This window comes from Chiloscyllium plagiosum, chromosome 34, assembly GCF_004010195.1.
Source record: "Chiloscyllium plagiosum isolate BGI_BamShark_2017 chromosome 34, ASM401019v2, whole genome shotgun sequence".
NCBI lineage: Eukaryota > Metazoa > Chordata > Chondrichthyes > Orectolobiformes > Hemiscylliidae > Chiloscyllium > Chiloscyllium plagiosum.
In genome coordinates this window covers 3,318,824-3,334,621 of record NC_057743.1, presented here as the reverse complement: position 1 = coordinate 3,334,621, position 15,798 = coordinate 3,318,824, and the positions used below count along the sequence as shown (strand labels likewise).

Sequence of the window (15,798 nt, the reverse complement as noted above, 5' to 3'; positions counted from 1 at the left end):
GCAGTGCGAGGCCTGTGCTTTGTGAGGGGATGGCAGCATGAGGCCTGTGTTTTGTGAGGGGCAGGCAGTGCAAGGCCTGTGTTTTATGAAGGGCTGGCAGTGCAAGGCCTGTGTACTGTGAGGGGCTGGCAGTCCGTGGCCTGTGTACTGTGAGGGGCTGGCAGTGCAAGGGCTGTGTTTTGTGAAGGGCTGGCAGGATGAAGCCTGTGTTTTGTGAGGGGCTGGCAGTGCGAAGTCTGTGCTTTGTGAGGGGCTGGCAGTTTGTGGCTTTTGTTTTGTGAAAGGCTAGCAGTGCCAGGCCTGTGTTTTGTGAAGGACTGGCAGCCTGAGGCCTGTGCTTTGTGGAGGGCTGGCAGCTCGAGGCCTATGCTTTGTGGAGGACTGGCAGGGCGAGGCCTGTGCTTTATGAAGTGCTGGCAGTGTGAGGCCTGTGTTTTGTGAAGGGCTGGCAGTGCGAGGCCTGTGTTTTGTGAAGGGCTGGCAGTGCGAGGCCTGTGTTTTGTGAGGGGCAGGCAGTGCGAGGCCTGTGTTTTATGAGGGGCTGGCAGTGTGAGGCCTGTGTTTTGTGAGGGGCAGACAGTGTGAGGCCTGTGCTTTATGAAGGGCTGGCAGGCGAGACCTGCCTGTGGTTTGTGAAGGGCTGGCAGTGCGAGGCCTGTGGTTTGTGAAGGGCTGGCAGTGCGAGGCCTGTGGTTTGTGAAGGGCTGGCAGTGCGAGGCCTGTGGTTTGTGAAGGGCTGGCAGTGCGAGGCCTGTGGTTTGTGAAGGGCTGGCAGTGCGAGGCCTGTGGTTTGTGAAGTGCTGGCAGTGTGAGGCCTGTGGTTTGTGAAGGGCTGGCAGTGCGAGGCCTGTGGTTTGTGAAGGGCTGGCAGTGCGAGGCCTGTGGTTTGTGAAGGGCTGGCAGTGCGAGGCCTGTGGTTTGTGAAGGGCTAGCAGTGCGAGACCTGTGGTTTTTGAGGGGCTGGCAGAGTGAGGCCTGTGTTTTGTGAAGGGCTGACAGTGCAAGACCTGTGCTTTGTGAGGGGCTGGCAGTGTGAAGCCTGTGCTTTATGAAGTGCTGGTAGTGCGAGGCCTGTGTTTTGTGAAGGGCTGGCAGTGCGAGGCCTGTGTTTTGTGAAGGGCTGGCAGTGCGAGGCCTGTGTTTTGTGAAAGGCTGACAGTGCAAGACCTGTGCTTTGTGAGGGGCTGGCAGTGTGAAGCTTGTGCTTTGTGAGGGGCTGGCAGAGCAAGGCCTGTGGTTTGTAAAGGGCTGGCAGTGTGAGGCCTGTGCTTTGTGAAGGGCTGGCAGTGTGGGGCCTGTGTTTTGTGAGGGGCTGGCAGTGTGAGGCCTGTGGTTTGTGAAGGGCTGGCAGTGTGAGGCCTGTGGTTTGTGAAGGGCTGGCAGTGTGAGGCCTGTGTTTTGTGAGGGGCTGGTAGTGTGAGGCCTGTGTTTTGTGAAGGGCTGGCAGTGTGAGGCCTGTGGTTTGTGAAGGGCTGGCAGTGTGAGGCCTGTGGTTTGTGTAGGACTGGCAGAGTGAGGCCTGTGCTTTGTGAGGGGCTGGCAGTGTGAGGCCTGTGGTTTGTGGAGGGCACCAGTATTTTGTTTTTGTCTGACAGGCTGAAAAAGAACTAGGACCCAACAGTTACATAGACTCGCAGACTACAGCTTAAAATAGTAAAGATTTATCCACCCATGGCGGCTTTGCTTTTATATGCAAAGGTGAAGAACAGGAATTTGTTTCCAGCCTAGACCTCATCATTCTGTGTTTCTATTCTCAGATGAGCAGTGTAATGTGCATTCCCTCTTTTAGAGAAAGCATGGTCTGTTTTTGTTTTGAATTTTGCTAATCTGCATTTTGGCTCTATAGGATGGCGGATAAAAAAATAAAGATTATTTTCCCAGTTTATGCAAAGTATTTGCAGCTTTTCAATTTGCACTTGCCGGTCACTAATGAAGAGTCCTTGAGGCTAAATTTTCCGAGGTGTGATATTCCAATTCAGACCCCCAGAGAAATGCAGGGTTTACCTGATCTGGTGAGCTGTCTAGTATCAGAGTCAAAACCATGACCTCTGTTTTTTGACAACTGTACCTGCCTTCTCCTGGTATTTATAGGTCCAAAGCCTTTTCAGAAGGAAAGAATGTGACACATGAGGTGGTAGACTGGAGCCGAATTGTATGTCAAGAGTGGGAGAGAGAGTCAGATGTCAATCTGAGGAATTATCTAGAATCTGGAAACTCCAAAAAGGTACCCTCCCAACTCTGAGTAAGAGTCAAAGACATTAGACAGCTCCAACTCAATGACCTTAATAGCTACAAAAACAGAAATTGCTGGAAAAGCTCAGCAGTCTTGCAATATCTGTGGAGAGAAATCAAGTTTAATGTTTCAGGAATGATGACCTTTTCTCAGAACAGACCTTAATAGTTACCCCATGAAAAGGTAGAAGGTTTGAAACCTGTTTTAACTCCTGGCTAACTATAAAACAGAACCCCCATTGGAAATTTCAACTTCCTACAATTCCTGAGAAGTCAATGCTTTGGGATTTCTGAGGGTCCCTTAGCACATCTGGCGGGATACATCCCATCTCCAACTAACTGGAACCAGGAGGATTGATGTAGCCAGAAAGCTGGCTGGAAATGCTTTAGATTTTATGAGTATTTACAGTGAAAGGACTGTAAGACATGGAGAATAAATAACATTTTTATACCTTGTTAGTCCTTTTCTGATTCATGTGAAACAGGATACCTGCCCACTGTTCAGGTAGGGATTTGTTCAACTGTACCTTGGTCCATAAGAATAGAAAGAGGCCCTTCAGTCTCTCCATACTGCTGTACAAAATGGCTGTTCCACTCCTCAACACCATTTATGACCTTAGCACAACATCCCTGGATAACAATGTTTCCTCAAAAAGTGTGCAAAATGTCCTGTGCATTTCGATAAAGAGGCCATACAGAACCGCAAGCTCGAGTGAGGGCGGGGATGAACATAGAAAACCGATCTCTGATATGTGAGAGAACAGATGCAAGAAATACCAATTTCAGACGCTTCCTACCCAACCCAAATGGACCAGAAAAACATCCTACATAGTGTTAGGTCAGGAAATAGCCAACAGCATCTCTAAATATCTTCAACAAAGATGATGATAATGACACATGATAATGAGAGGCTCCTTTTAGGACCTTTACATTGAATTTGTTAGTACTGAACAGAACATCTATCAAGTATATGATGAGAAGAAAGACACAAAGCTTGTGTCAGTGGATCTTAGGGAAACGGAAATAGTTTTGATCCATTTAATGTTGGAAAAGTGGCATCAGAAATCGGAACCCTAGAGTAACACGAGATAATAAATGGCACTCAAAAGATAAATCTAGATTATAACTTCAAATTGTGACAATAGGATAAGAAAAAAAACAGCTTTGTTGATATCCCTCATTTGCAGTTTGTTGTTATATATATATATATATATATATATAAAATTTGGTAATACACAACGTACACAATGCTAAAAGGAGACAAACAGTTGAAATGTTTTGAACTGCAATCGACAGAAGGTCTTACTGTGCAGTAAATCTGAGAGCAGTTTTCTCCACTGACAGGATGCTGCTGTCAAGCCAAAAAGAAGTTTGTTTTCCACAAATTAGAAATGTGATATAAACGTTTCAGTGAAGCCAGGTATTTAGGCTGCATATCCCTGTGACTGGTGGATGATATCAATGATCTTTATTCAGTACTACTTCGAGAACATTTCATTGGCCTGTGTACAATAAGGTTTCACCAGACAGTAACAAAGAGCAGCATTTGGTTGAAGCTGAGACAAAACTGAAAACTACCTTGGCTGACTGCACAGAAATGTTTTTCTGTTAGTAGCAATCTCATGATCAACATGATATATCTTTCAGTCTTGGGAAACATTTCTATTTAACTAAATCATTTCTGGGAAAATTACAATCGATGCATTCTTATCCTTGCTTGTCCTGAAAATTGAACTTACTCAAAAACAATTCTTGTGACTGCACAAATGCATTGAATTGACAGTTGCATGGACTGGGATTAGCGGACACTTTTCCATGTGTTAATTCTCCAGGTGTGACATTCCGCCCTTTGTAACCTTCTTTACAATTAGGCTTAATGTTAATTAATACTTTAGACCTTTGGATGTATGAGTGATGTGATCATGAAGTCCCGCCCCACTTAAGTTTGCTGTGAGTAAAGTCCTATCAGATCAGGAGATCCAACAGCTGGAGTGTAGGATTTCCAATGAGCAGTGAGTTTGTGTCCAACCCACCAGAAGGGAGAGCCCTCATTCGGATTGATGAGGACCTGCGTTGAAGTCGGAAAACATCCAATTGGTGGGGCAAGGAAGGGAAGAGAATGAACTGAAAGAAAATTGCTGCAGTTGTATCAGGTATTTCAAATGCTACCTCATCCTATCTCCTGATCACTGGTGCATAAAACAATAATCAAACCATGAGATAGTAATAAAACTAGTTACACTTCAATATATTGTCAAAACCAGGGTTACAAATTAAAATCCACTTAAATCATTCACTTTGGACCATAATTCAAGCCTTGTGGCTTATAATTCTCTTGGAAAGATATATAAATGTGTAACACCACTTCTAGCAGCGCTATATGGATGTCAAAGCCCAACGACTGCAATTGCTGTAAAATACCACCTCCATGCACCACCTCCAATCCTCGCTGATACAATTAATAATGCTGACACTAATTGTTTTCCCATGTACCAAATATGAAACACAAATAAACAAAAGTTTCCAATGAACCAATCTTATAGTAATAATCCAAGAGTGGAGATAGAAGCTAAGGAAGGTCTCTTCAAACTTCAGCCAATGCTCTTTTTAACTGTTATGGGATGCTTTCAGACCAGCTGTGCTGCTTGTAACTCGGACTAACAGAATAAGTCTGAGGTAAGGTTAGACCCAAAGGAAAATCAAGTAATCACAGTTTCTGCAGACTTATAACCACTCGAATGCCTTACACATTTTTCATATTATAAATAAAAATTGTCCCATCATTGTATTAAATCAATGATTCTTTTTGTAAATTGACTTCACTTACCCCATTGTGAGGATAAGTCAGCCACCCCCAATCTCCTTGTATCGATGCTGTATCTAGGAGATTAACTGAAAATACAGAAGAATATTTCTCATGTACAGTTTACAACATAAGTGAATGTTCTACCCTTTATTTATAAAATGTACGTAAACGAATTCTATTAGTGTGCATAAGAGATTACTTAAAACAATACAGGATTCATCTGACAGTTTTTACTCTAGTCCACAGTAGTAAATTAAATTCTAAAAATAAATTGCATAATTATCTGTTTGCAAAGAAGACAACTTTCTAATCACATAGAAAATCACTGGCCCATGCTTAAAAAGTAAATCTCTGAGCTTTCCGTCTCACTGCCTACAGATTGTTCTCCTCTGCTGCTCATAGTCACACCAATGTGAGGTGACAGGGCTACAGAGCATTTTTAACAGGTGCTCAACATACAAACAAGGAGCAAGAGGAGTCACTTGACTCTTTGAATCTGCTGCGCCATTAATATGACAGTGGCTGATCTGATTTTAATCTCAGTTCTACCTTCTTGCATATCCCTGATAAGCTTTTAATCACTTGGTTCCATTGAATGGACAGCCAATACCCGAAGGAGCAAATTACTGCAGATGCTGGAATCTGTACTGAAAACAACAAATGCTGGAGATCACAGCTAACGTTTCGAGTCTTCATCTGAGCCCTGATGAAGAGTCATCTAGACTCTTATGTAGTGAGCAGCACGGTGGCAAGCACTGCTGCCTCACAGCGCCAGAGGCCGGGGTTCAATTCCCGACTCAGGCGACTGTCTGTGTGGAGTTTGCAAATTCTCCCCGTGTCTGCGTGGGTTTCCTCCCACAGTCCAAAGATGTGCAGGTTATGTGAATTGGCTATGCTAAATTGCCCGGAGTGTTAGGTAAAGGAGTAAATGTAGGAGAATGGGTGGGTTGCGTTTCGGCGGGTCGGTGTGGACTTGTTGGGCCGAAGGGCCTGTTTCCACACTGTAAGTAATCTAATTTAATCTAACATTAAACGTTAGCTTGCTGCCTGACCCGCTGTGGTCTCCAGACTTGTGGTTTCAGGACAGCCAACATCCATTTGCACTCCGCTAAACCGTCTGGTTGTGTAGACAGGTCTGGGATGAAAATGTGTTGCTGGAAAAGCGCAGCAAGTCAGGCAGCATCCAAGGAACTGGAGAATCGACGTTGCGGGCATAAGCCCTTCTTCAGGAATGAGGAAAGTGTGTCCAGCAGGCTAAGATAAAAGGTAGGGAGGAGGGACTTGGGGGAGGGGCGTTGGAAATGCGATAGGTGGAGGGAGGTCAAGGTGAGGGTGATAGGACGGAGTGGGGTGGGGGGGCGGAGAGATCCGGGATGTCCAAACTACACAGTTGGAGAGTTGCATCATTAGTCTGTTGTGAAGGAATTGATGTAAATACCCGGCCAGAGTTAATCCTAAAAAAGCTCAGTACAATCTATTTAACGGAGTGTTTAGATTGAGGAAGAGTCTGAATAAACTCCGAGGGATATGTGGGAGGGTGGGGGATAGAGGGGACGTAAGGAATTTATTAAAACATAAAGAAAATGAATAAAAGCAAAATTACTGCGGATGCTGGAATCTGAAACCAAAAGAGAAAATGCTGGAAAATCTCAGCAGGTCTGGCAAAATTTTGACAAAGGGTCAGTTAGACTCGAAACGTCAGCTCTTTTCTCTCCTTACAGATGCTGCCCAGATCTGCTGAGATTTTCCAGCATTTTCTCTTTCGGATAAAGAAAAAGGAAAACGTTTGCATTTATAGAGCACACTTAGATTAATTCAGAATATTCAAAATACAGTTGAAAGCCAGTTAAATAAAAGTAGACCTGTGTGAACGCCGTAAATATGGAGACAGAATACACCGACGATTTAACAGCAGCTGCGAAAACTGACAAAAAGTCCTATCTCCACAGACTGCCAGAACTACACACACACACACACAGAAAGAGAGTCACAGTGAGAGAGGCACACACAGAGAAAGAGAGACACACACAGAGAACGAGAGAGAGTCACACAGAAAGAGAGCGAGAAGGACAGAGAGAGCAAGACAGACAGACAGACAGAAACACACACACAAAGAGAGACTGCCAGAATTGTTTCTGTTTTCACAGTACCTTGTGATATAATGATGGTATAAACTGCGATGAATTGTGATATAAACTGCGAATTTGTGAGCAGCAAGATCCCACTAAACGGCAGTGTGCAAATCATTTGAGTTTGTGATGTTCAGTGCGGAGCTGTTTCCCTGCCCTTCCAAAGAGTTTGACAATCTTCTATTTACGTTTGGCGAGCGACCAATGCAAAGCGATTTGATTTTGCATTGACCACGCTATGCTTTGTATGTTAACGCAAACATCTGCAAGTCTGACTTTGTTTTAGCACTAGACTGCCTGCTAACCTGTTTAACTATTTGCATAGCGCCAACTCTTTCATCCACTCTGTTCATATTCAGTTCAGACATTGGTTGAGAAAAGAAATTCCGCTCGAGAGAGACGCGAAACTATTATATCCCGACTCACAGTCCAACTGGTCATAGTCTTAGTCCCAGTCTGTCTCGTGTAATATGGAAAATGCCTCAGACTGGTAGGAAAATGTAAAATATTTCAAACTGTGTACCCATCCCCGATCTGATTGCATTAAATCCTGTTGATGGGATATTTCTAGTGTTCCTGCTGTCAGGAGAGAAATGCAAAATTAGCGCCAGGGAATTGAATGCTCAATGTATAAAAGTTGCTTGATTTACACTGCATCTTGTTTACATTTCGATCAACTTCGACTGGAAATAAGGTGGACCCGAGCGGACATGAGGAACAGATACACTCATACCGACTCTGCGTTATTATTCGAGATGCGCTACACCCTGTCATCTCTCTAACTCCTTTCTATTCAGGCTGAATATTACAGGGTTTTTTTTTAACAAGAACAAAATCCTCCTTTGACATGAGATGACTGGAAGACCTGCGCAACCGTTAAGAAAGCATAAAAATACCAGACTTTAAATACATTCCACAATAATGATCTAATATAAAAGCCAACGAACCAAGTAGATCATCCTCGGGAACGTAATATAAAAACAACGCGCGTCAGAAAGCCAGCAGCGGCAGGAACAGAAAGAGCCCAAAACTCTTCAATTCCAAACAAGTCACATTGGACCTGAAACATTAACTGTGTGAAGTTCCGTCCAATACATTTCTTCAGGATGGAAGGTTCTCTGGGACTTTTTGTATTTTAATCTAAAATATTTTTTTACAGTAGGGTGGAACAGGATTTTGTTATTATAAAAAGACAGACAGTGGAAAGCCTGTGCTTAATTTCTCATTAGATTAGTTACAATAACGATGGCGCTGCTACTTCACTCTTACCCATGGATAACATTGCAGCAAGGTCAGAGTGACCCCAGAGAGTGCAGACAATGTGGCCATCATAGCTGATTGAGCAGCCGCGACTAATGCATGGAATGGGAGGTTTAAATGGCTGACATTTGCATTATGAAATGAGGCCACTCAGGCCATCGAATCCCCGCTAGTTCACCTAGCAGTTTTCCAGCTCTTGCTTTCTCGCTCGGGTTACACTGTACTTCCAGTGCCAATTTATTTTAAATACTCTCTGAGTCCACTTGGATCACCTTTTTACAGTGAGTTCGGGGTGAAAACATTTCCATTTCAATCGCATCTAAACTTTGTTTTGCCCCTTAGCCTCAATCTAGGGTTCTGGACTCGAAAAACTAACTCTGATTTTGTCTCTACAAGTGCTGCGAGACCCGCTGGGTTTCTGGCGATGGAGCTCGTAATTGTGAGGAAGAGGATCTGAGCTGTTTAGCATTTCATTCATTTGGATTGAATCTCCCTTCGGCCTCCTCTGCTCGAAGGGCCCATCCAATCTTCCCTCACGATTGTAGGGTGAGTGAAGGAGGGATGAGAACGCGAATAAGAGGGATAAAACGATTAGGAGTGGGAGCAAATGCATGTACAATTTCAAACTCCAGTGCAGACACGTTATCTTTGTTATTCGCTCACGGGGATATGGGCGTCTGCGTTGTTCCCCCTTTCCCAAATTGCCCGTTGAACTAGCGGCTCGCTGAGCTCTTTCAGAAGGCAGTTCAAATTCAGCTAACTCCATTAACTAAGGGTCTGGAGTCACATGTAGGTCAGGTCGGGTAAGAATGGCAGTTTCCTTCTCTGAAAGACACGACAGCACTCATTTAATGTTTAAGAAAAAAAACAGTTTATGGTCAAGGTTACTGACACTAGCGGTTAAGAAAGTGCGGTTAAGTGGATTTGAATTCGATCAGCGAAAGGGATGAGATTTGAACCCGTGCCCGCAGCATTAGCCTGGGTCTCTGCATGTCGAACTCAGCGATAGTCTCACTATAACTCATTCCTTCTTTAGAACAAATACCACTTTTTTTTTGTTAATGCCTGTTATGTAATTCAAAATGGAAAAAAAAGGAGCAACTGATTTTACTGATACTTTTGATAAGGAGCAGGGAGGTCAAGGGTCAGGTTGCCCCGGAACAGGTCAAAATCTCCAGCCGTTTCAGTGGAAGACAGACAGAAAACCCCCTGATCGCCCTGTCGCCTTTAGCTTTTCACTGGAACAGGGGTGCAGTCAGCACAGAGTCACTGCACTGGGCCATGAGTAAGGACAGCGTGTGCCCTGCCCGTCCCCCTGACAGACTGAGAACTGCAGTGAAACCTATTTCTTTGCTGATCCCCGCTTTAAAGGAGGACTGGGGATGTACTGGACTCTCAGCGCCCCCCAATAATCTCCGTGTGTCTTTATAACTTCCTGACCATTGATCCTTTGACAAGTTTAGGGGCAACTTCGAATCGGGGCAGCGGTAGTGTCCGTACCTCTTGGATCAGGAGATCCCAGTTCATAACATCCCTGAACAGGTTGATTTTAAAATGTTTTTATACAGCCCGCAATTGAGGAATTTTCGATTTCACTTGGAACACCCAGTCCTCCGTTGTGTCTGTCCAGTTCGGAGAGTGGGACCCGTCACTTTGCCTGTGGTCAAAAATCACATAACACCCGGTTATAGTCCAACAGGTTTATTTGGAAGCACTAACTCTCGGAGCGCTGCTTCTTCATAAGGCGGTTAGCAGCGCTCCGAAAGCTACTGCTTCCAAATAAACCTGTTGGATTATAACCTGGTGTTGTGTGATTTTTAACTTTGTGCACCCCAGTCCAACACCGGCTCCTTCACCTGTTAGTAATGGCAGATACTATGCAGGTGGAGATAGAGGGGCGCGCTTTCTGAGAGGGAGCAATCGTAAAACCGTTCATCCCCGTTAATATCCAAATAAAAAAGTCCTCCCGTCGACTTGGATAACTCATTAGTTTGAGGGAAATTAAGCTAAACCACGACTTACACTTCCCAATGCTCTGTCTATTGTTGTAGAAAGAGGACCAGCGTGGACTGGTGTGTACAAGAGACAGGTCTTGGTCTAGCCCTTGGTGGAGGGAACAAGTGTTAATTTAAAGCGAAACTCCGTTCCAAATCCATCAGCTCTTTATTCTGTGGATTGAACTGAACGCTGGCCTCGCTCGGTTCGAATATATTTTAATCATCAGTTATATAGAATGCTGCTGTGGAAGTTGTCTGTAAAGGAACTGGTCTGGTTTCAGCCCAGAAGACTACAACCGCAGGGTTTGCGGTCCACGTGTTTTGCAGATGGCAAACAGTTTGGAATGACCGCCCTGGGTCGGGTCAGACAGTCAACCACACAATGAAATGGTTCGAGTGACACACAGAACGTCAGTGACCGCTACAAGCCGTCACATCCAGGCAGGACAACGGGGTTGTTCTGGAGAAGGGTCGAAAGGTTGACTCTGTTTCCTCCCTCCAGAGGTACTGCCAGACCTGCTGAGTTTCTCCAACAATTTCTGTTGTTTTTTTGTTGTTTGTTTCAGATCTCCAACGTTTGCAGTACCTTAGCTTAGGGGAATGGAGCCTCCCTCACCGATGATTCTTTAAGCCCCGTCACGCTCCACTCAGTTCAAAACCGTGCCACCTGGCACATCTGTCTAAACTTTACACTGCCCTTTGTAATCGGGCGAGAGGGAAATCAAGTGAATTGATTGCATTTTGAATAGCTCCCGAAGTGAAGATTTTCAATGACAATGCACTGTGATTTCATTTGCATTCTGTATCTTATTAAACGACTCTGTTAAAGTGCTTGTGTTTTAATTTGATTAGAAATGTTTTGTTCGCCTTATCCTGACGCCGCAAACTTGTAAGTGCAGAGCCTCTCCTGTTCCTCACTTTCTTTCATCATTTAGGCTCGGCTGTCAAGGATCTGGGAAAGACGCGGTCGCTGACCTCAATTCGGATCAGGTTAAGAGTTTGACTCCTGCTCGCCAGTCAGAACTTGCAGTGACTAAAACGGCTGGCAGGAGAGATTTAGGACGAAAAATATCAGAAGCTTTATTTTCAAACAGCGGAAATTGTGATCTGGAAGGCGCAGCCTGAAAGCGGAATCGGTGTCTTTTTTCCGAATGAAATTTAAGAATGATCCGCAGAAAAGAAAATAAATGCTTTTGGCGCAAGCCAATGGCATTCACTGGATAACATTTTAGAGGGGCCGAACAGCCTCATTCTGTATCCATTCCTGATTTTGACGATTTCAAGCTGGTATTTAACACTGTTCTCGGAATCCGCAACTGCTTGTATTTATTGTCATATTTATTTAGAGCCGTAGTTGAACAGCTCAGTACACTGAGGTCGTTTTACAGTATCTAAACTCTCACGATTCACGCTGAGAGGTTGTATAAACAAATGGAGTTTTGTGAAATACATTTCATTTGTCAATGAAAGTTAATGGCCATTTACAGTAATCCCACGAAGATAATTACAAGATAAATAATGTCTTCAAGTAATTTGATTTTCCCTCCGTTTAGTTAATTAAACCTGGTAAATTGATGTTTAGATTCGAATGTGTGTCTGTATACCCTCCTTTGATGTTGAGAAATTACTCTAATTCTCGTTTCATATCACGTACCTACTGTCATTCAGACCAGTTAAAAATCTAACTCTGAAACTGCACAGAAATTACTTGAAATCAAATGAAAGAATTTGTGGATAAATCCCGGCTCAGTGGGTGCTACATTAATTCTGCACATTTACCCGGGAAAAATCACCTCGATGTTTCACCCAATTCATTTCATTGTGAAACCCAACCTCTGGAAAGATTTTGATGATAACATGTTGGCGTAAAAGAGATATGGGTAAGTTAGAGTGATATTGAGACTAGTTTTGTACAGCCGCCTTACAGATGGGTGAACACACTGTTTGAGGAATGGCACCTGGGCGAACCTCGAGATGAAGTTAGGTCCAACGATGCCATAAGGTAGAACTCAAAATCCGATTCACATTCACCTTGTAGCTGGGGTGAGTTCAACAATCAATCGGGAAAGACTGATTTAATGGTCGCAGTTGTGATGGTGAATTCGCGGGATGGACTATTACCGTTGAAATGGTTAAGAATTTAAATTACTTCAAGTTAAGAATTAAAAAAATTAAAGTGCCTAAATTTAATAATTTAAAGCATTGCAAATTTTAAAATTTAAGTTGCTACAAATGTAAAGAATTTAAAGTGCATCATTTTTGAAGAATTCAAATTGCTTCAAATTAAGAATTTGAAGTGTTACAAATTAAAAATAAATAAATTGCTTCAATTTAAAGAATTTACATTGCCACAAATTTAAAGTGCTCTAAATTTGAAGAATTTAAATTGCATCAATTTTTAAGTACTTAAATTGCTTAAAATTAAAAACAAAGAATTAGAAATTTTAAAATTTAAATAGCTCCAAATTTTAAGAATTAAAATATTGCAAATTTTAAGTAGTATTTTTTTCCAGCTTCTGGGAAGATTGCACAAAATGTTCAAACCTTTACAAGGCTGTAACAGGCGCTGACTATTTTCACTATTAGCAATGAGATGTAGCCATCCGCCCCTCTTCTGTAGTGTGGATTACAAAGCAGTGCCCCTTTTAAATCACAAATTCTAACAGAATATAAATGAATTTATATTGATTAGATTAACACATCCACATAGAATTCACTGGAAAGCACCGAGTTATTTTGGGAAGTGTTAAGGTACTTAAATAAATACTTTAAGCAGTTATTCGCTGAAATAAGTGGGAAGATTCTGCTAATATGTTAAGGTTCCGCAGACGCAAGAAACCTATAGATAAAATTGGTCCCCAAGCCAGTTTTTCTCCTTAATCCGTATTTAGCTGAACAGCTAAGAACCGCTTTATGGATTTAAACGCCAAGTGGCACTTTCTCCTCGAGAGAAGTAAATTTTAGGGAGGGAAAAGTTTGAAATGAAACACTGGCAAACAAACTTGAAAAACAAGATAATTCTGAAAATACTCCGCTAGTCAGGCAGTACCCGTGGAAAGAGAATCGGTTACTTTAAAGTAACTCAGTGTTTTCTACCGTAAGTGGCACGAAATACTGACTTACGCCACACTTCGAGTAGAAAGTGCCTGTGGATAAAACATGGACATAACAGGGATAAATTCTTCGAGGAGAAAGTGAGGGCTGCAGATGCTGGAGATCAGAGCTGAAAATGTGTTGCTGGAAGAAGGGCTTATGCCCGAAACGTCGATTCTCCTGCTCCTTGGATGCTGCCTGACCTGCTGCGCTTTTCCAGCAACACATTTTCAGGATGGATAAATGTCAGGATACACATTTTTGTTTTGAAACTGGTTGATATTTTGTATACGTTAATGCTGGGGATGTTTTGAAAGTGTTTTGTATACGTTAATGCTGGGGATTGACCAGCGCGGTTAATCAGTGTGGTTAGAATCGACGTAAAATCTCACAGATCCGCCGATGTGAATGGGGACCGGAAGGTGTGTGTGTGCGCCCAACTTCGCCTTGTTTTCTCACAATGTCTCAACAAATCATCTCACTCTGACCTTAAGTGAAGCATTTAATGCCTTCACAAAGTCTATATAAAGTGAAGCACCTATTTGTAATAGTAAATCTAGGGAGACAGAAGCTGTTAAGGCATTTCTACTCCCACCTCCCGGTCAGTTCACCTGGACCTGAGCAGAGGCAGCCATGAAAGGTGATAACTAAGTTCTGTGCATGTTAAAATGTTTACATGGTACTTTTAATGACATGGACTGGAATTGACGCACTTTGAGAATGTTAGGTAGAACTAATGTTAGTGTGGCACTTTACAGTTTGATTTAAATGGGGTTTAAAAGGCGCCTGGGTAAGTGTAATGCCCCCAGCGCGGTGGGAGCATTTTGAGTGAACAGAAATGTCCAGCGGACCCAACTCTCCCAAGTTCCCGGCACAAGGACACTTGCGGTGGCCAATATAAAACCTTTCAGGGTTTGGCCCAGATTAGAGGGTGGTCGGTAAGCTCGTTGGGCAGGGGTGGGATTTGGCAACCTGTCAAGACTGGAATTGAAAATAACCCTACTTAATATTGAGTTGGTTAATGGAGCGATTTTCAGTAATGCTACAATCCCTCTCTGTCTCTGTGCGCGCACACACACACACACAAACATCTGCATTGATAGTCACTGATGGCACTTTGAATCATTCCCTGGTTCTATTAGCACACCTCTGAGCTTTTGCTTCACGTGGTTACTCCAGCTAAAGCCGTTTCGGCTCAGCCTCCCTTCAGTGACAGAACTAACCTCAACAGGAACACATTCTATTACCCTGTAAAACAGCTCAAAATGATGTTAATGTGTCAGCTGTCCAGTCCAACAACAGGATAGTCACCAGCACTTATCGCTATTGCAATTAAACTACCGGCTCTTCTTGGTTATTTTTATAACAAATTACACTCGGAGATGCTCAGGAGGAAGTATTTGTGAAATGAGATGGTGACAGCTGGTTTCTCTTTTAAACCATGCACCCGGTGATGCTGCCTCACATTGCAGCCAGCGTAGCGTCACAGAGCATGTCCTCTTACCTTCATTTGGCGGAAAGTAGATGCAGTGTGATGTACACAGGATATTCCAGAGGAAGAGCCAGAGGCACCGTCCTGTAGCCATGGCTGCTGTTGCTGCTCGCTCTGTGTACAAACAGCCGAGCTCTAGCGGCATCTGAGCGCCGCTCGCTAGACTTTAAACCGCAGCAGCCAGCCCCGGGGCTGGGACTCGACCCCTCCAACTGTCCGTCAAAGGCTCGCACCAATCACACTGCCAGCATGCATCGCCGCTACCAATCAGACAGCGAGAAATCAAACCGCATTCTCCAATCAGGCATGCTCAGTCGAACTCCCCTGAATTTTCAGCCAAGAGAACAGGAAATTAATCCTCTGAAAGAGTCTGTTTCTGTGTTCGTGTGTCTGCCTGTGCTTCTGTGTGTGTTTGTGTTTATGTGTATCTGCCTGTGCTTATGTGTCTGTCTGTATTGTCGTTGTGCCTGTGGTTTGTTTGTCCGCCTGTATTTATGTCCACCTGTATTCCTTGCGCGTACCTGTGTTTGTGTGTCTGTATTTATCCGTGTGTCTGTAGTTTGTCAGCCTGTATTTCTGTGTGCCCGTGTGTGTCCGTATTTATCCGCGTGCGTGTTGTTTGTCCGCCTGTAGTTCTGCGTTAGCCTGTGTTTGTGTGTGCGCCTGTATTTCTGTGTGTGCCTGTGATTTGGTTGTCCGCCTGTATTTATAAGTCTACCTGCATTTCTGCGTGTGCCTGTCCCTGCATACCTGTGTTTGTGTGTGCCTGCTTATATCTGTCTGCTTGTC

At 43.6% G+C, this 15,798-nt stretch overlaps 1 protein-coding gene across 3 annotated transcripts in view; it reads right to left on the bottom strand.

Moving 5' to 3' along the window:
• epha8 (eph receptor A8) overlaps positions 1–15,289 on the bottom strand; it is a 523,624-nt gene extending 508,335 nt beyond the window's left edge. For 2 of the 3 annotated variants that reach the window (XM_043675512.1, XM_043675513.1), the window contains exons 1-2: positions 15,022–15,287; positions 5,060–5,124 (exon numbers count right to left, since the gene is read on the bottom strand). In XM_043675512.1, the coding sequence (XP_043531447.1) occupies positions 5,060–5,124; positions 15,022–15,154 (198 nt within the window). In that variant the 5' untranslated portion in view covers positions 15,155–15,287. Of the gene's footprint in view, positions 1–5,059; positions 5,125–15,021 lie in introns of all 3 variants that reach the window. The other variant, XM_043675514.1, reaches the window with a different exon arrangement.
• Positions 15,290–15,798: the final 509 nt, after the last annotated feature.